The 21283-nt window shown below is 48.2% G+C and overlaps 1 protein-coding gene across 3 annotated transcripts in view; it reads left to right on the top strand.

Moving 5' to 3' along the window:
* Positions 1 to 21283, top strand: part of AJAP1 (adherens junctions associated protein 1) — a 233696-nt gene that overhangs the window by 11170 nt on the left and 201243 nt on the right. For all 3 annotated transcript variants that reach the window (XM_053280912.1, XM_053280913.1, XM_053280911.1), the window contains exon 2: positions 1233 to 1356. In XM_053280912.1, the coding sequence (XP_053136887.1) occupies positions 1261 to 1356 (96 nt within the window). In that variant the 5' untranslated portion in view covers positions 1233 to 1260. The remainder of the gene's footprint in view (positions 1 to 1232; positions 1357 to 21283) is intronic.

Raw genomic sequence — 21283 nt, 5'->3', positions numbered from 1 at the left:
GAAGGATCTCAGACAGTTGAATGCAATGGAGTTTATTTTTAAGTAGACATCCTTTCCTTGCTAGTAAGTCAGTGAAATGGACTTCAGTTTCAGTGAAATGGACTTCCAGCTAAATGTGGTTAGATTTGCTGCCTGAGGCTGCAATTCTCCACACAGCAGGCTTTACTGCAAGTTTACTGGGAGTAAAATTACTGCAAAATTGAAGCTGTCCCAAAGAACCAACACAAAATTGTGTGTGTGTGTGTTTTACTCTGGATATAAATCAGGCTACACTCTAAGGAGCAGTGAAAAACCTGAATTGTGTGTAAACTGCTCCCCAGTAACTCGCAGGGACTTCAGGGGCAATCTGGCCAACATGTGAATGCAACATCTCCATTCCAGAGGAGATATGTGTTAAAAGGCTTTAAAAGCCCTGTGTGAAAAACCTCCTGGAATCAAACTTGACTGAATTTGTGCAGAATTCTGAGAAAACAGACATAGGCTCACCCTGCATGGTTGAAAGTCTCCTTTGCTAATCTGCAGCAGCGAGGGGCTCATTTTAATAATTTGTCTTTCTAGTGTGTTCTAGGCATTAAAAGTAGCACAAATATATAGTACTCAATGTATATCACTATATACTGTGAAGTGTGCGTGTGTGTATTCAGTGAAATGTATTTCCAGGCAGCATACTTATTTTGAAATATCAGGCTTAAATCCTTGGGGGCCTGGGGTGTGTGGAGGCCCTGGACTTGGAGGTGTGTGTGTGGGGGGGGGCGCATTTTAAAATATCATCTCTGGGCCCACTCCAAGCTTGCTACGCCCCTGAACCATGAACTGTTTGTGATTCAGCCCTCAGTGTTTCCTCCCCATCTGTAAAATGGGAACCGCTCCACCGAGCTGCTGCACTGTTATTTCTAGCACATCTACTATAAATCTGTGCTGTTTAAATCACATTTGTTTCCCCGAGTGCTCATTTCACTGGTCCAAACTAAACCTGTTTCATCTGAAGCTCGAGGTTGCGGAAGTTAAACGACTCTGGGTTGAATTCCCCCCTTTTTTTATGCTTCTGTCCCCCAAAGGAACCTGAAAAGGGTAAAAACCACTGAAGGAAATGTAATTACTTTTCCCAGGCACATTTAAACATCATTTTTATTACGATGCTTTCTCTGAATGTAATCCACTGCCCGCCCTCCGAAATCTGATTTATTCTTGCTCCCTGGCAGGTGAAATGATGTTCTACTTGATTTTTGCAGACCCCTTATTCAAAAAAGGAAAGGAAAAATGTGTTTAACTCATGCCGTTCAGGAGCTTGGATTGCTGGATTTATACCTGTGGACCCTGAGCTGGGAGTTGCCATATTTCATCTGTTACAGTAGGGTGAGTGTGCGTGTGTGAGAGAGACAGAGAGAAAGATATAATTTCCCTCCCTCCCTCTTTGCCTCCCTCTTTCCCTTTCTCCTTCTCTCTTCCATCTCTTTCCTTTCTCTTTTAATTCCCTCTCTCCCTCTTCCTCCATCCCTCTGTCCATCTTTCTTCCCTCTCTTTTCCTTTCCCTTCCTCCCTCCCTTTCTTTCCTTCCTCCTTTCTTGGCAGCCATATTCTCAAATACAAAATACATCCATATATTCAAATGTGCAATGCAGACGTATGCAATATTAGTAGTGCACTGCTTAGGGAGGGTTCATAGCACACCTTAGTGATATTCATCATTACCTGGCTCTACAGACAAAGGTATCCAGCTTGTAACGCTCACCTGTGTTCTATGGGATCCAACATTTTATTTATTTTGTTATTTATTTATTTATTATTAATTTTTTTATACCGCCCTTCCAAAAGGCTCAGGGCGGTTTTCATTAAAACACCTGTTAGAGCAATCCAACTGCACAGCCCTGGTGTTTATAATGGACACATTCACATGTATGGTGAAACAGGTAGGGATGTGTATGGAACCGGTCTGGGTGGTTTGGTTTGAATTTGAACTGAGCCTGCCCAGTCCAGTTCTGGTTCCGGCCAAATCGGGTCTGGTCCGGTTTGACCACTGAACCAGGCTGAACTGGTTTGCAGACTGGTTTGGGTCAATGCTTTTAAAGGGGAATCCACTGAGGATTCCCTTTTACTAACAAAGGGGGATTCTCTAAGGGTAGAGGGGAACGGGGAACTTACCTTCCTGGCGGTGGTGCAGTGGCGGTGGCAGGGGGCTCCTCTAACCCCCCCGCCCAGTTTAGGTCTTCATGCAGGAAGGGTTTGGATCCTCACCAGTCGCTCTTGTGCAAGAGTACTGGCCTATCTATTCTAATGTAGACCACTGCATGCTCTGCAGTCACCGTATGGAGGCCTGAATCAAACTGATGTTTTGCAGGCTGGTGGGTTCTTTTTTTAAAAAAAAAGGACTACAGGAGCCCTTGCCTATCTTGTCCCATCACTGGTGGGAGGGTAAATTCCACTCTCTCCCCACCATTTGGGAATCTCCTCAGCGGATTTCCATTTACAACCATTGCCTCGGACTGGTTCAGACAAGTTCTGTTCGTATCGGGGCCAATCCGGTTCGAACTCAAACCGGTCAAACCAGGCCAGTTCGATCTGGCTAACTATCAAGTCTAACTAGTCCACACACCCCTAGAAACCGGAGGTTGACAAACCCATGGTTTCAACTGCAAACCGTAAATCATATCTCAGACCTTTGTCCAACCGTGGTCCGGCAACCTCTGGTATCTGGAGAGGTGAGCCCCTTTGCTTAGCAAAGGGGACAATTCACGCTTGCTACCACAAGACCAGCTCTCCACCTTGTTGTGAAGAATGGTGGCATATACGAGGTTTTAAAGTAATATCATAGGGAAATTGTGGGTCCGTGTGTGTGTCTGTGGACGACTAATGGGAACATCCCAATGCATTTCTTTAAGACATAAGGAAGCTTCTCTGGATGGACTCCCTGTGCTATTTATCGCCCCATTCTCAATCTTCTCAGGTCCGCAAGCAGCGTGGCTGAAATTTAAACAGAGGGGGGTTTAGAGGAAAGCAGTGCCATCGCGGGAAATCTTTGGCGCCCCTTTGGAACTCCGACTGTCCGGGGGCTTTGAGGAGGCGAAGCTCTTAATGGAATGGGGAAGTGTTAAATGAAAAGATGCTGGGATTAGAGGTACAGCAGGCCAACCAGCCGAGAGATAAAAGTTAGCAAACACTGCCAACGTGCTACAGTTCATTACAGCTGGCCCTGCTGCATCTAATTTGGATCAGATAGCGGTTATCGGAATATGGGAGAGCTCACGTGCTAATCTGCCGTGTCTTTCTGTGTAGCCTTATCGGCCTTTCGCAAAGGGCAGGGGCAGACACAGGATCGGATGTTGCACTACAACCGGCAGAGACATGCGGCGGGGGGTGGTGAGCCCTGTTGAAATCCGTAAGCTTCTCCAAGATTCCAGTGTTGGTGAATCCTCCCTGACCGAACCGGGGGGGGAGGTTCGAGGGGGTGCTGGTCCGAACCGGACCAGCTGGTTCCGCGCACAACCCTAGAGCAGGTTAGGGATGTGCAGACAGGTTCGATGGTGGACAGGTTCAACATCAAACCTGTTCAGTTCAATGGTCTGGTATCAAACTGAATCGCCTGAACAGGGCGATTTACAACATAATGGAGACTGGTGGTGCGAGGTGGAACCTCTGGAGGACCTCTGGCTTTGGAGAAGCCCCCCAGAGGGTGTAAGTACAAAAATAAAAATTAAAAACTTTTTTTTAAGATCACAAACTCCCCTGTATCAAACCGAATGGGGTTCAAGGGGGTACCAGACCAAACTGATTCGGACCCAAACTGAAACAGGACAGCCAGTTTTGTGCACACTCCTAGAGCAGGTCTTGGGGTAGAGAGGATGAATTGTCCCCTCTGCTAAGCAGGGTCTGAATGGGAGGCTACATGTAAGTTATTTCCCTTTGGGGATGGGGTCACTCTGGGAAGAGCACTGCCTGCTTGCCTGCAGAGGGTTCAACATTTCCTCCCTGGCAGCATCTCCAAGAAACTCCTGCTTGTAACCTGGGAGAAGCTGCTGCCAGTCTGTGTAGGCAATACAGAGCTAGATGGACCAAGAGTCTGACTCAGTATACGGCAGCTTCCTAGATTCGTAAACATTACCAACTTTTTATGACTAGTAGAGTGTTAAAATATTTAAGAGAGCGCCTCCTTCTTCATGAACCCCATCACCGATTACGATCATCACGGGAGGTCTGTTTGCAGTCCCTGCCGGTGCATTTGGTGGTGACCCCAAATTGGGCCTTCTCTAGGGCTGCCCCAGGGCTCTGGAATGTGCTCCCAAATGAAATCAGAACCTCCTCATCTCTGGCTCTTTTGAAGTGATTCCTGGAAACGCACCTACTTTATCAGGCTTTTAGTTTATAAGATTTTAAAGTTTTATGATGGTTATTTTAATTTGTTTTATATGACTTAAACTTTTAATTGTTGCTGTGTGTTTAATATGTAAACTGCCCAGTGATTTTATATGGGGCGGTATAGAAATGTGGAAAGCAAATAAATAAAATGTCTCAGGGTTGTCCCCCCCACCCACCCAATGAGGCTTAATTCAGATTAAGGGATGGCAGGGGGCACATCTCAGTGGTAGAGCATCTGTTTGCAGGCAGAAGGTCCCCGGTCAATCCCTGGCAGCATCTCCAGGTAGGGATAGGAAAACTCCTGCCTGTAACCTTAGAGAAGCCGCTGCCAGTCAGTGTAGAGAATTCTGAGCTAGACGGACCAAGGGTCTGACTCAGTATAAGGCAGCTTCCTATGTTCCTATGTAATCTCCAGTATGGGTGTACATTCATTTCATGGTGGTTTGGAAACTGAACCCAGTTGAGTCAGTTTCGTCCAGTTTACAGCCATTTGGATATACAGTAAGTGCTTACTGTGTTCAGATGGGTGGAGCGGTACAGGCACTTATTCACCCCATTGGGGTCCCCTTTCGGGGGAAAGGGTGAGAGGCGGTTGCATTGAAAAGAGCTTTCCTTGTAGGCGAACTCCTCTCAGCAGCTGCCTCTGCCTGCAACCCTGTTTTCTGTCCCCACACAACAGACAGACATTGAGGCTGGGCGCTCCACAAACCCGGTTTTTGGGGATCGTGTGTAGCCACGGCTACACACGGGCAGACCCCCGGCGGGAGGCTGAAAAGCAGCCTCCTGGCTTGGGGGGTCTCCCCAGGATGCCCTGCCCGCTCGCCCGATCCGGCCCCCCAGGGCTCCCGCCCTGCTCGTCTGCAGGGAGAACAGGCGTACCCCGCTCTCCCCACAAAACTGGCAAAAGCGGGTCTCACTGACCAGGAGACCTGCCTCATTGTCTCAGCCCAGTGCATTGTGGGAGGAAAGATGGCCGCTACCAGTAGCAGCTCCCACAAAGGAGAATGAGCTGCTAAGAGCAAAGTGGAGAAAGAGAGAGAGAATGAAAAAAAGTGAACTCCCCCCCCCAGTTCAAGCTTGATTGACTAATATTGTCTCACAAGGATTCAACAGCTTTAAAAGTACATGTAAAACTCATTTATTTGGGAGGGGAAACCCTCATTCATGATTAATAAAACACGGTGATGGAAGACAAGTCAATTAGTGTTCCTCGACTGTCGTTCCTGTGGATATTACCACAGGACGTGTCGGGCTGAGCCGTGGACAGCAGCCTCTGGTTGGCACAGGGCTCAAAGCCAGGGTTGGGAGAGTCAGGCACACAGCCAAGAAGTGGGGGGCAGAAGGTGAGGTGAGAGTCAGAGTCACATGGTGGGTCAGAAATCAACTCAAAGAGATGGTTCAGGGAGCCAAGGGTCAAGCTGAGTGGAACCAGGGCTCAAACAATCAGGAGCCACGGGGCCAGCCGGGGCTCAAACAATCAGGAGCCACGGGGCCAGCCGGGGCTCAAACAATCAGGAGCCACGGGGCCAGCCGGGGCTCAAACAATCAGGAGCCACGGGGCCAGCAAAAAGACAAAGGTAAGGAACACAGCTATGGATCAAACCATGCAGACAGGTCCGGGGTTAAGCAATAAAACAGAGATCAGGAACAGAGCCAAGGATCGGGAATGTAAGGAGATCCAGTGATGAGCTTCACAAGGTAGAGATTCCAAAGGCACTCGTGCACGGCAAATAGCCACAAGGGGCAGGAGTAAGCCGTCTCGGCTTCACGCCCTACAGAATTCTGAAACAAAGGAAGGCTTCTCCCAATGTGCCTCTGTGCATCATAGAGGGCCTTGGTCCTTGCCGCTCAGCACTGGATGGCTATGCCCTTCCTCATGGGCATGTGCTGGGCCAGCACGGGAACAGAGGAAGCTGCCTCATACGGAGTCAGACTCTTGGTCCGTCTAGCTCAGTATTGTCCTCCAAGATTACAGCCCTCCAAGATTACAGGCGGATGTCTCTCCCAGCCCTACCTGGAGATGCTGCCAGGGATGAACCTGGGACCTTCTGTGTGCAAAGCAGATGCTCTGCTACTGAGCTCTGGCCCCATCCACTAAGGGGAATATCTTACAGTGCTCACATGTAGGCTCCCCTTCAAATGCAAACAAGGGTGAACCCTGCTTAGCAAAGGGGGCAAGTCATGCTTACTTCCAGAAGACCAGCTCTCCTTCCTGAGAGGAGATGAGAGGAGAGCTGGTCTTGTGGTGGCAAGCATGACTTGTCCCTGTAGCTAAGCAGGGTCTGCCCTGGTTGCATATGAAAGGGAGACTTGATGCCTCTAAGATATTCCCCTTAAGGGGTGGAGCCGCTCTGGGAAGAGCAGAAGGTTCCAAGTTCCCTCCCTGGCAGCATCTCCAAGATAGGGCTGAGAGAGATTCCTGCTTGCAACCTTGGAGAAGCTGCTGCCAGTCTGTGAAGACAATACTGAGCTAGATGGACCTATGGTCTGACTCAGTATATGGCAGCTTCCTATGTCCCCATGAGATGAGCACAAACCATGGGACAAAATGCATCTAGTCTCTTTCCCCCTAGTTTTGCTAGATGGGCCCATAGCTCAGGCAGAACATCTGATGGTTTGATTCAGTAGAAGGCAGTATCTTATGTAACTCCTAGGGTAAGATGGTAGCTGAGTGGAAGAGCATCTGCTTGCATCCAGAAGGTCCCAGGTTCAATCCTGGCAGCATCTCCAGGCAGGTCTGGGAAAGATTTGTGCCGGAAACCAGGGCGAAGCTGCTGCCATTCAGAGTCGACAACATCAAGCTAGCTGGACCAAGGGTCTGATTCAGTAGACGGCAGCTCCCTATGTACCTAGCTCGGTCCATTTCGGCTTCCCTGACCTCTCTGCCAACCTTGTTATGCTGACCCACTCAATGGCGTCTTTCAAGGACGGAGGGAGCCCAGCCAGACCCTCCCCTTCCTTCTGGATCTCTTTGTTAATATCTCGCAAGGTCATTCGCTCTCCTAATAGCTAAGTGTTGCCTCCGGCTTTCCTGGTGGTTTGAGTAATTTGTTCCTGCAGTCACACGCGCCTACTGATCGCGATCTCATGAATATACACACCTCCTAACCTTTGAAAGGACAATTGCTATACATGAAACAGAAAATGACGGGAACTGGCTGGGCCCGGCGCAGAGTATCTGCTCCTCTAGTTCTCCCCCATCTTCCCCCTTCCCTCTCACTTTCCCCTCTATTCTGGCCTCCCTACCACCACTGTTTTCATTCCCTGCCCACCCGCCACTGCTGTTTTCTGCCCCCCAACTACCTACTCAACGCCATTTTCCTTCCCCACCTGCCGAATCTGCTGCCACTGTTTTCTTTTCCGCCTGCTTGCCCACCACCACTGTTTTCTCCCCTGCTGCCCTTTTCTCCCCCCCCACACACCTGCAACTCTTGCTAGAGCTGCCACACATGGGATTAGCAACGGGTACGCCTTAGATATAGATATAGATAAGAGGATTCCTCCAGTGTTTCTCCTCTGCCCTTCCCTCTTTTTCACTCCTCCGGAATTCTGGTATAACCAGGAGGATTTCTAAACTTCATTCTGCACTGGGCACTTCAGCAGGAGTTTGGACTAGAACCTAGGAACAGAGGACGCTGCCTTATTCTGAGTCAGACCATTGGTCCATCTAGCTCAATATTGTCTACTCTGACTGGCAGCAGCTCTCCAAGGTTGCAGGCAGGAGTCTTTCCTAGGCCTGCTTAGAGAGGCGGGCAGGGATGGAACCCAGGACCTTCTGGATGCAATACAGATACTCAACCACTGAGCTATGACCCCATCCCCTAAGGCAGGGCTGCTCAACTTCGGCCCTCCTGCAGATGTTGGCCTACAACTCCCATAACCCCTGGCTATTGGCCACTATGGCTGGGGATTGTGGGAGTTGTAGTCCAAAAACAGCTGGGGGGCCTAAGTTGAGCAGGCCTGCCCTAAGGGAAACTTTGTACACCAGACAGTGCTCACATGTAGTCACCCATCCAAATGCAAACCAGGGTGGACCCTGTTTAACCATGGGGAGAATTCAAGCTCTCTACTGCAAGATCTGCTCTCCAATAAGTTAGAGTGAGGCAAAGGAGGGCTTTGAAGGCATTGGCCTCACTGGAGGAATATAAAACAAAATCAGCTGGGGCACTTGTTCAGGGGGCAAAATTTGTTGTGTGCACAGAGCTCATTCCATGCACGAGCAATTTTGGGTCAACTTGCCGGGCTCTCGGATTTCCCCCTGAGCACTCAGAAAGCTTGGGCAAATGAATGCCGTTGTTCTCATGGGTCGGCCATAAATACTTTTCCTTGACTTTAATGAGCAGGCTCGCCTTTTATTGTAGCATAACCAGCATGATTCATTCAGGCTGGGCTGTTCAAGTCGAGTGGAGATTTGGTGTGTCAGCGAGAGTGCTGCTTCAGCATGTGTGAGACTCGGATTCAAATCCTTCACACTTGGGAGCAAAGAGGGTGACACTGAGAAAGTTGGGGGGAGCTGAGTTGAGTGGTAAGTTGAGTGGTAGCAAACATGACATGTCCCCTTTGCAAAGCAGGGTCTGCCCCGGTTTGCATTTGAATGGGAGACTACATGCATGAGCACTGTAAGATATCCCTCTTACGGGATGGGGCTGCTTTGGGAAGAGCACCTGCATGCTTGCATTCAGAAAGTTCCAAGTTCCCTCCCTGGCAGCATCTCCAAGATAGGGCTGAGAGAGCTCCCTGCCTGCAACCTTAGAGAAGTGGCTGCCAGTCTGGGAAGACAATACTGAGCTAGATGGACCAAGGGTCTGACTTGGTAAAAGTCAGCTTTCTATGTTCCTATGAACATAGAGAGGAAATATCCTATAGAGCTTATAAGCTTTAATATTCACTTTTTTAAGAGGGAGGAGAGCTGGTCAGGTGTTAGCAAGCATGACTTGTCCCCTTCACTAAGCAGGGTCTGCCCTGGTTTGCATATGAATGGGAGACTTGATGTGTGAGCACTGGAAGAGATTCCCCTTAGGGGATGGAGCTGCTCTGGGAAGAGCAGAAGGTTCCAAGTTCCCTCCCTGGCAGCATCTCCAATGGGATAGGGCTGGGCGAGAGACTCCTGCCTGCAACCTTGGAGAAGCCGCTGCCAGTCTGTGTAGACAATACTGAGCTAGATGGACCAAGGGTCCTACTCTGTATATGGCAGCTTCCTGTGTTCCTGTGTTCCTAAAGCTGTCATTTCCTATTTCCACCCTCATGTTCCATATGGGTGCCGGGGAACAGAAGGTCTATGAAACTGTCTTGAAGAATTTTTTCTAGTCTGAATGGGAATCCTTTGTGATAATTTCTAAATCCATTTGGAACAGCACTTTAAGCAAATCTGGTGACATCATTGGTATAAGTGAGCTAGTACCAGTATGGCCACAAAGGATATTGTCCAGTAGGCCTGTGCATGGGTGCAAATGTCAATATCGGGTCTGACCCGATCTAATCCAAGGCTCAACTTGTAAAATAATATTTTCCTGCATTATTTACAACTAGTATTTTGAAGCCTGTTATAATAACGGGCCCTAGCCTTTTCCTCTCTCCTTTATTGGTTTTTTTTAAAAAAATACTGCCGCCGCCGTTGCCGCCGAAGTCGCACCCTCCCTCTCTCCCTCCCTCCCAACTTTCGTAACCACCTCTTGCGTCCTTTCCGCCTAAAGCGCCAGTTCGGGCAGAGCCTTTGCAGAGGGAGGAGCACTGCTTGTGAGCTCCTCTCTCCCTCTTCAGTTGAGGTCTGTCTTTCCTCCACTGTCACGGGCCGGGGTAAGGTGGTTACGAAAGTTGGGAGGGAGGGAGCGACTTTGGCGGCAATGGCGGCGGCAGCGGCCTCCGCTCGCCCCCAGGCCCGGCCTCCGTCTCCCTGGGCCGGTCTGGACCCTGCCGCCATTCCCCCTCCCGCCACCCATCGCAGCCGGGCTGGCCACCCACGGCTCCGGCAGGCCTGCCACCCACCGCCGCCGCGGCCCCGGCGGACCCGCCACCCACCGCCGCCGCCCACGGCTGCGGCCGGGCCCTCCGCTGCCCGGGGCCTCTGCCTTGTCGCCGCGGCTCATCATGGCCTTGTCGCCGCGGCTCATCATGGCCGCCGGGTGTTGGCGGTCGTGTCTTCCTCGGACTCCGCGCATGCTCAGAACAGTCCAGGGAGGCACGGACACACGCTTGGTGTCCGTCCACGGACGGACACCAAGCGTTTTATTAGAGAGGATACGAGAGAATATTTTTATTTTGGAGAATTATTCTATCCATTCTATTAAATGTATCAAAGAATGTTATTTTATAAGTTTAAATCCAACCCTGCAAATGTCGGTTTGGGGTCCTTTGAATCCTTCTGAATGTTGGGGTCAGAATTCGGATCGGAGTTTGGATCAGGGTCAGAATCGGACCAACCTTAAACCTTAAACCAATTTTTAAAAGTAACCAGGATACTCCCTGTGAACCCAGAAGAAAAGTAACCTCACGTCAGAGAATCTTAGAGGAAGTGATGTAACATCAGAGATTTGCGGGAGAAACCTGGAAATGGGCCATGTGAGTGAAAAACGGCCTAAAATTATTTACAAAACTTTTTTAAAAAGAAGAGATATGCAGAGGAAGGCAGGCAGGCAAAGGGCAGAAGATGGGTTCCCCCCATCTTCTGCCCCAGCTAAAGAAAGAGAGAGTTGACTCTTGCTGCCTATTTCCAATTTTACCGATCCGATTTTGCACACCCCCTACTATCCACAATCTAGCCCTATACCAGCTAGGGTGACGAGAGCACCTTTTGAACCCCATGTGGGCTCAAGGCTGCACAACATTGGCCCTCCATCTGATGTGGGACTACAACCCCCATCATCCCAGCCAATAGGTGGAAGCCCATTGTGTTTCTGGGGGTTCAAAACCTCCCCTGTGCTTCTCCATCCCATTCAAAAAGTCCCAATTTATTGCTCCCCCAATTAATTTTTGTTAACCATACATTGAGAAGTCGTGTTCTCTGCTGCATGTGTCAGCAACCCCAGCGGTGGAAATCATGGCTGGGATTCCTGAAAACGTTGTAGGGTTAAAAAAAACCAACAACACGGCTCCCCTGCAAACCGCCCCCCCCCCGACTTTGCACTGGGCCAGGTTCCCTATGTGTAATTCTTGCCTCATTTAAAAAATATGCAAATCCCTCCATGTGGCTCAGGTCTCTAGTCTCCACAAGGTCTTGTACTCGCTCACGATCATCCAAGGAGTGCCTGGTTGTAGGCAGCGGTGGCTTCAGTGGGTAGCAAGGGGTAGAGGCTGCTCCCCCCCAAATACTTCCCACTCCCCCATTCACTCCCCCACCCACCAGACCGGAACTTTACAGCAAAGTGTCAGGCATAGTATATTGTCATAGTATATTGTGCTCCTGTTGCTTGATTTAATGACCCTAAAAGGTCTCCACCGTTTCAAGAAGCCTCGTTCCCTCCCTCCTGTACCCCAGAACACAGTGCAGCTGACCAGGAACAGGCTGCGCAAAACAATTAGCTGGGGCTCCCGTAACGGAGCCGGCGGGTGCTGGGGGGGAGCGGGGGCCGATCGCCCCCCCAGAAGCTCCAGCATGCCCTGCGTGAGCGCGCAGGACATGCTGGAGAGACCCCCGGAGCCGGGAGCCGGCTTTTCGCCTCCCCTCCGGGGGTCTACTCACGAGTAGCTGCGGTGCGGAGCCGTGGTGTGGCTACTCATGATTTTTTTAAAAAGGGGTTTGTGGAGTGCTCGCTCCGCAAACCCAGTTTAAGGGGCGGGGTACTTCGGCGGGTTACCCGCGCAGCCCGGTTGTTCTCGTGATTGTAGAGAATCGGGATTGTAGAAAATGCCTGTAGGGGGTTGTAGGGTCACCCATGCTGCAAATTTCAGCTCGCCAGGGAGTTTGCCACACAGCAGGCTTGACCGTGTGTTTTCTGCAAGGCTTTACTGCAAACTCAGTGCTATTCAAACACCCCGGTGCGAAAAGTGGAGGCTTTTTTTAACCCCAGATATACACTGGGTTGCACTTTGACGAGCAGTGAAAAACCCCAATCGTGTGTGAAGTGCTCCCCGATAACCCGCAGGGACTTTTGGGCAAATCTGCCCAACATGTGAATATGCCTGCTCCATTCCGGAGGAGACGCGGGCTAAAAGCCAGCTGTCAAAAACTTCCGCTACTGATCTCGCCCCCCGTCCCCCCCCCCACCTTTCCTGCCATATGCTCTTGAACAGGAAGAGAAGCCGAGCCCGAGAAGCAGACTGAAGGTTTGGCCTAATCCCAAAAGACAGCATTTTCTAAGAGGACTCCGGCCCATATTCTTCATCAGTTTGAAAATGTCAAACAAGCGTCATGAAGAAGGCAAATAAATAGCCAACGCTGATTACCTTGTTTCTATCAGTATTGAATGTAGAACAAAACTCTCACTCCCCTAATAACGTCCTTTGCCACCGTTTTGCTCCCCCACACCAGTTGTTCTAGAGTCATCCCTGGCTTGGGGATCCTGGTCACTATAGACACTCCAATCACTACACCACACTGGCTTACAGGCTTGCAGTCTCAGCCTGTGTAATGCAACACAGATTCTCATTCTCTCTCTCTCTCCCTCTCCCCCCCTCCTTCATATTTCACGAGGGCTCGTTCTGCTTGCCACTGAGGCTATTCTCACGTGCCACCTAACCAGGGCCGCGGCCAGACTATTTTGCACCCTAGGCGAGGCTAAGTACTTGCACCCCCAACTTGCACCCCGCAGCCTTACACTCTGCGCCCCTCGGAGGTCTGTGCCCTAGGCGGCTGCCTAGTTGGCCTCATGATAGCACCAGCCCTGCTCCTAACCCAGGCTATGGAAGTCCCGCCTGGATTAGGCTGTGCATGAGAACAGCTGGGATTGGGCCCGATCCCAGAGGGGCAGTGCTTCCGTTCCAAGCCCGGCTTTTAACCAAGGTTAAGGGAGGAAGCACTCCCTTAACCCAGGCTTCCTGCTTGTGTGCACGCTTGGGCTGCTTCCAGCCCGGCTGCACACAGTGATGGGTGCCTAGAGCAAGCATCGTGCAGTGCATTGTGGGAGATCCAGAGGCTGGCCTCCAGAGCTCTGTGCTGTGCCATGCAGTGTGGATGGTCTGGGGGTGCTCTCCCCACTCCCAGGAACAGACAAGCGGTTGTGTGTGTGTGTGTGTGTGTGTGTGTGTGTGTGTGTGTGTGTGAGAGTTCAACCAGCCTCCCCTCCGTCCACCCTCCACCCCACCTGCCTGCTCGTGTGAATGACCTCTTTCTCTTCTTCACTATGTAACATCATGCAAGTAGACCGTGTGACCCCCCGATGCTTGCTTACTGTGATACCCTGGAACTATGCGTGCCATCCAATCTGGGAATATGACCGATTTTGTCCAGAAGACCAAAAAAGCACTGGAAAAGAGCCCACGATGCACTTGAAAGGGGCATTGATGGTGACTCCACATGCTGAGCTGCTAATGAAATCCATCTCTCCCCCCCCCCGCCACCCCGCCCGCTGCATTCTCTCTGGCTTGAGCATGGGGCTATTCCCCAGTGCTCTATTTGCAACCTCCTTTCTCAATGCACAAAGGATATCAACAGGAAAAGCAATGCCCTTCTCGGTTACAAAGGGCACGGGAAATGCCAGGTCACAGGGGCTTTTGAGACAAAAGGCATTCTGTGTAGTGCTGAAGTTTGTCATGAAGTCATGAAGAGCTACAAGTCTCTGTACTGAGTAGGGCAGAAGAGCTGCTGGCCAGGATGGACCATGAGTGGGGGCAACCTCTATGCTCAGCCTTCCCATGAGCTGATGGGGGATATTAGCCTAATTGCAGCAAATGTGTGTTAAGTGGATATTTGGGGCACAGAAGTGGGAGGAGAGGCCAGGGGGCTTTTCGTGGGGTGCAAAGCATTCACCCAAAGCCACATTTTTGGCAATTGCTCACTCATTCCCTTTCCCTGCAGCCCATTGCTCCTGAACTCTGATTTTAAAGGTAAAGTATGCCCTCGAGTCGGTGTCAACTCGTGGTGACCACAGAGCTCTGTGGTCGTCTTGGGTAGAATACTGGAGGGGTTGACCATTGCCTCCTCCAACACAGGATGAGATGATGCTACCTTTCAGCATCTTCCTCTATCGCTGCTGCCTGATAGAGGTGTCTCCCATAGTCTAGGAAACATACCAGCGGGGATTCGAACCAGCAACCTCTGGCTTGCTAGTCAAGTCATTTCCCCACTGTGCTATTAGGTGGCTGGATTCTGATTTTACAAGGAAGATTTTCCGCAATTGGTTCTGAAACTTGAGCCGGCATAAATTATTTACTTCTTTACTTATTGGTTTATATTTAGAATATTTGCACAACTGCCCAGAGATGTGAGCTTGGGATGGCGTTCAAATATACTAAATATGAAATAAGTAAGTAAATAGAGGGCACTATTTGCTTGCTTGCTTGTTTGTTTATATGTTGTGTGTGTTTTAATGTCATGTTTTAATGTGTTGTAAGCTGCCCAGAGAACATTTTTTATGGTGTGGCTAACAAATAAAATTGTTGATTGATTGATTAATTATTCGTTGTTGTAGTTGTTGTAGTAGTATATTTGTGCACTGCCTTAAACTCATGACCCTCGGCATTTTACAACAAACATAAAACAAATTCAAACAGGAATTCAAACACTAAAATAGTTTACAACTTCAATTCTAGTTAAAAAGTGTGGGTGAATTTGCCTCCGCTTTCTGTTCCATTGTCTTGGCTTGCCTTCCCCTCTGTCTATATTACTTATCCACAAAGTGAAAACATGACAAAGAAGTAAGAGCCAGTGTGGTGTAGTAGTTGAGCGTTGGACTAGGAATAGCGAGACCCAAGTTCGACTCCCCATTCAGCCATGAGACTTGCTGGGTGACTCTGGGCCAGTCATGTATCTCTCAGCCTAACCTACTTCACAGGGTTGTTGTGAGGAGAAACTTAACTATGTACACTGCTCTGGGCTTCTTGGAGGAAGAGCAGAAATATAAATGTAAAAATAAATAAATAAATAAACGGAATTGAATCGGTTCCGACCTCAAACCGAACTGGTTCGAAGGTTCGATTTCAATCCGGCTCCCATCCCTTCCAGGCCACTCCTTCTCCTGGCCTCTATGGCCAAGATTGCTGCTGACAGCCCAGTTAGAGCTGCCAGAAGCAGCCAGTGTGTCCACACGACCAAGCAGTGGTGCGCGTGTGTCCTCTTATCTTAGCCGGGGTTGAAAACCAGGGCTACTCTGTGGTGGAGTGCCGGGATTGGGAGCGATCCCAGCACTGCACATGACCAGTTCTAGCCTGGCATAGCCCTGCTCTATCCCTGTAGGGCTGGTCTTGTGAACGACCTCAATGTATAGCAAAATTCTCACTCCCCTAGTAATAATATTCACCACCCTTTTGCTCCCTCATTGTCCTAAAGTCGCCCTCGAGCCCAGGTTTTTTTGGAACACCAAAGATTCATTATTAACTTCATTATTTATTTATCCATCCGATTTCTATACCGCCCTTCCAAAATGGCCCAGGGCGGTTTATATTAAAATCTTGGGAGGAATTCAGATGAGGAGCATTTTTTCAAAGCATCTCTAGTTTTCCTTTGCTGTGTTTCTTGGCAAATTTCTAATCCTTTCACCTTGATATTTGCTATGATGCCTTCCAGTTCATTCCCTCCCCCGCCCCCACTATGGGTAGACCTTGAAATTTTTTGTCACTGAAGGATCTTCTTGTGCTTCCACCTTCACCCAGAGAGGGGAGACAATGCCAGTGTAATAAAGTGTGGCCTTTTCGCCTGCAAAATGCCCTCGCTTCAGAAAGCCAAAGTATGAAAGTTTGCTCGTTCAATGGCTTCGGGCATCCCAGCAGAAAAAAAACATATCCACGAGAGCAGCCGGAGTGACTTGTGCAATAAACCAGAGTTTAAGAACATGTAGGCAAGAAAATTAGAGTTGATGAGAACCAAAGAGCCCCGAAGCTTGGCTGCGTGGCAGAAAACTCATATATTCCAGCACTGGCACAAGCTCATTAGCTCTTAAAGGGCTGGGAGCCTTGAAAACCCCATTTCTTTTCAGCATTTCTGCATGGAGTGCTTAACTGTCAGAGGAAACAAGTAAACAAACAATCTTTGATTTCCACAGCAAGACATTTCAGAAAAATGGGTTTTAAGCCTGAAAGTAAGTGCAGGAAAGCAATGCATTTATTTAGTAGTTACAGAATGTAATATTAGGATTTAATCCTTCCCACGCTATTACATCTTCTGTCTGATAAAAGGGATCATTGGAACATAGGAAGCTGCCTTATACCAATTCAACTGTTGGTCCATCAAAGCAGACCAACAACCCAACCCGCCCCCACACTGCATCTGCCCCACTATAACTCAACGGAGCGGAATGTTTGTGAACTCAGGAGGCACTTAACAGATAACCAGGTGGGCAGACCGAATTGAGCACAGTGGTGAGGAGAGGGCAAGGAGGTCTTGAACAAACAGAATGGGACATTTTTCAGTTTGAAAAATACTCCCTCAAGGCAGTCACAGCCCTTGCTGCTTCTGAGGGGGAAAGAGGCCTAAAGCTCTTCAATTTTCTCTCCAGTCATTCCACATATCTATGTATCTGAGTAATTATCTCACCCACAAATAACATAAAAACAACTATATGTGTGTCAGTTCTCCTGAGGTATAGGGGGAGCTTGTGCACTAAATCTTTCAATCCACTGATCATTGTCTGTGCACATGTGCACACACAATATCCACCATTTTTTTCCATTCTAGAAATATACTGCAATATTTTGTTGAGGATTTATACTAGCTTCTATGAAACTTAGACAAGACTGGAAAAATTTCTGAGTGTGTGCATTTAATAGGCCTGTGCAAAGACCTAAAAGTCCCACTCAGGTCCCACCCGATCTTTTCCGATGCTGCAAATGTCGGTTTGGGGTCTTTTGGATCCCCCCCCAAATCGGAGTTGGAGTTGGGATTGGATCGGGGTTGGGGTCGGCGTCAGAGTAAGGGGGAAATTATTTTTTTAAGTAGCTGCAGTACTCACTCTGAAACCAGGGAAGATGGCATCGGGTGAGCAGTTCTCTTGAAGCTCTCCCATGATCTTTAAGCTGGAAACAGCAGCACAGAGGTGGATTGGATATGGTCTCCCCTCCCTCCCCTTCTCCACTTTCTTCTTCACAAATAATTAGTCATTTGGATAGAGACCGGGCAACTGCTGATCACTCTCATGATAATGGGGCATAAACGAAGATGGAAAAAGCCCCAAGTGTGAGAAAGAAAGGGCTCCGAAGCAACGGCGGATTGACAACCTTCTGAATCTGAGAAACTTCGTGAGTGGTTTGGATTATGCCTTACTAGGCACTCTGAAACGAGAAGGAATGTAACACAAACACACCAGAGAGTCACAGAACGACAGAGAATCCAACAGGAAGTGATATAACATCAGAGAATTGCCAAAATAATAATAATTAATAATAATAAAAAATAAAAACAAAAAACAAAACAAAACTCAACACTCCATTTTTTCCAGGAAGGAGTCAGAAAAGTCCAACTCAAACAGTGGTGTTTAAATTTGGGTCTATAAATTAATTAATAACTAGTTAATTAATTACATTCATTTATTCAATCGATATAACACCCTTCCTAAAGTGGCTCAGGGCGGTTTACATTAAAATAAATAAATAACAAAACAATTAAAATTTCTTAAAAACCCACTTAAACCAGATTAAAATTTAAATTTAAACTAGATATCATTAAAAGCCAGGCTAAAAAGATTGGGCTCTAAGGATCTCCTGAAGGCCTCCAATGAAGATAATCCTCATATATCCATAGGGAGCATGTTCCACAACCCAGAGGTGACAACTGGGAAGACCCAATCCCAGGTTGCCACCAGATGAACTGGTGGCTAGGAATGTGTAAGAACCCGGAGACAGAACCCTCCTTATGATCTAAAAGAGCAGTGCAGATCTTGTAGAGAAAGGCACTCTTTCAGTTAACCCAGACCTAAGAATTCAGGGCTTTAAAAGTAATAACCAGCACTTTGTTCTTTGCCTGGAAAAATATTGACAGTCAATGCAACTGTTTAAGAACAGGCATAATGTGGTTTCTCTGGGATACCCCAATCTGGCTGCCGCATTTTGAACTAACTGAAGTTTCCGAACTACGTACAAAGGCAGCCCTACATAGAGCGCATTGCAGTAGTCCAGCCTGGAAGTTACCAGCAGCTGTACCACTGTTTTTAGGTCATTCTCCTCAAGGAACAGGTGGAGTTGTCAAATCAATCACAGCTGGTAAAAGGCGCTCTTGGCCACAGCCTCCACCAGAGTGAGACCCAGATCCAAGAGCACTCCCAAGCTACAATCCAAGAGCACTCCCAAGCTATAAACCAAGTTCACTCTGGGGGAGTGAACCTCATCCACAACAGGAAGTTCTATCTCATCTTGCAGATTATGAACCCCATCTTGCTTGGATTCAGCTTCAGTTTATTATCCCTCATCCAGCCCATTATTGCCTGTAGTAACATCTTAAAACAAGGTGGCATCCTGCCCTCCTCAGGGAGGTATTAATAATATCAACTAGGCCAGCTCCAACAACCTTGCAAGATGAAAATTAGCCATGTTGGGTAAGGGATCCATGTTGGGTAAGGGAACAAAACAGGTTGTACCTCTCCAAGCATCTTGTCCAGATCCTCAGGAGTCATGAATTAAAACTGATCTTCTCCAATATTGCAAGAAGAGATTGCTGGACACTTCCCTAACTGGCCCTGCAGAAATATTTTTGTCTAGATCAGCCCAAATGCAAGAGATTTTATCTGCAAAGAACTCATTACATGCATCAGTGAAACATTATTTCCAGAAACAGATTTGAAACAGAAGGGGCTTGAGTTTCTGTATGTATTGCATCTGCAAGTTCTTGTCCAGCAGATCAGTTCTGGATTCTTAGTGGTTTAAGAATCCAGAACTGATCTGCTGGACAAAAACTTGCAGATGCAATACATACAGAATAAAATCGCTTCCTTGCTGCACATATTGTTGGACTTTCTCCAAACCCCTTCAATTAGGGGGTTCTGATTTTACTGATCCAACTTTGCACAAGCCTAGCATTTAACATTTCCTTGAAAGAAACACTGAGAATTACAATCTGCATTCTACTGCATTTGCAACAAAGGAATTTAAGCTGCCAAAAACCCCCACAAAAAAACCCAGACAGTTAAAAAAAATTATATTGAACATCAAACAGCAACTTGCAAGATTGTCTAGTTGCTTTTCTGGCATGAAAAAAAGGTGTTCCAAACAAAGGCAGAGAAATCTACAACACCAGCAGCATTCTCCCTCCTTTATTTATGGGACAATTGCAATGATTTACCAGCAATGATCAGAAATATATTTATGCAGTGGAAATTCCTGTCCATATTTCAAGTGGTTCGCCTCCTTTATAGAGGTTCTGTTGTCGCTTGTCCTTGCAGCTCTGCTTTTCATAGTTTTCTTTGCCCTGAAAGCTGCTTACAATACAGTTCCCAAGGAAATACGGCAGATTCTGTGTCTTCAGATTTCACCATAGATTTGGGAGTTCAAAAATCAGAGATGTTACAGAGCTGTAACAGAGCTGTAACAGAAAGGAACATAAACTATGGCAAAAGAAATGGCAGGAGACAATGGGGCTATTAACACGATTGAAGAAAATTGGGCTAGCCTCTGCTAGCCCGATTGTCTTCAGTCATAAGAAACACTGGGCTTGCAGCCGAGCCCGGTGGTTCTTGAGCGGCTAACCTGTTCAAGTAGCCCACCCCTTAGCCCAGGTTTGCGGAGCGAGCGCTCCGCAAACCTGGGTTGTTGGATCGTGAGTAGCTGCAGCGTGGCTCCACGCTGTGGCTACTCACTAGGAGACCCCCGGAGGGGAGGCAAAAAGCCGTCTCCTGGCTCCGGGGGTCTTTCCAGCATGCCCTGCACGCTTTTGGGGCAAGCTTGCGGGGGGCAATTGGAGCCCACAATTGTGTGGGTGGCCAATCTGGCTGCCCAGGGCTCCCTCCCCGCTTGAGAGCGGGCTTAGCCCGCTTTTTGCGCTCACCGCCCCAAACCGTGTCTCATGGATCATGAGACCCAGTCCAATAAGGGATGCAAAAAGAGAGCTTGAGGAATACATAGCTAGAAATGTCAAGGGGAATAATTAAATCTTCTTTAAATATATCAGAAGCAGAAAGCCTGCCAGGGAGGTGGTTGGACCCTTAGATGATGAGGCCATGGAAGGGGTTATTAAGGATGATACGGAGATTGCAGGGAAGCTGAATGAGTTCTTTGCATCTGTCTTCATGGCAGAGAATACTGACCATATACCCTCTCCAGAATTGAGCTTCTCAGGCTTGAAGAACTGGGCCAATTTGAGATGATGAGAGAGGATATTCTAAACTGTATTGAAAAACTAAAAATTATCAAATCGGCAGGGCCAGATGGCATCCACCCAACAGTTCTGAAGGGACTCAAATGAGAAAATAGCTTATCTCCTAGCGAAAATATGAAACTTGTTCCCAAAATCAGGCTCTGTACCAGCGGACTGGAAAGTAACTGATTTAACTACAATTTTCAAAAAGGAATCTAGGGGGCATCTGGAAAACTACAGGCCAGTTAGCTTAACTTCTGTGCTGGGTAAATTGATGGAAAACAGACTTAAGGACAAAATTGTTAAGCATATAGAAGAACAGGACTTGCGAAAGGAGAACCAGCATGACTTCCGCAAGAGAAAGTCTTGCCTCACTATGCTTTTGGAGTTCTTTGGGAATGTCAACAGGCATGTGGACGAAGGTGATCCAGTTGATGTAGTATACTTGGACTTCAAGACAGCTTTTGACAAAGTTTCCCACCAAAGGCTTTTGAGTATACTTAGCAGTCATGGAATAAGGGGACCAGTTCATGTATGGATCAGTACCTGGCTGAAGGT

Source organism: Hemicordylus capensis, chromosome 16 (genome assembly GCF_027244095.1).
Source record: "Hemicordylus capensis ecotype Gifberg chromosome 16, rHemCap1.1.pri, whole genome shotgun sequence".
Classification (NCBI taxonomy): Eukaryota; Metazoa; Chordata; class Lepidosauria; order Squamata; family Cordylidae; genus Hemicordylus; species Hemicordylus capensis.
The sequence above is the reverse complement of the archived record's forward strand: the minus strand, read 5'-3'. Positions and strand labels throughout refer to the sequence as shown.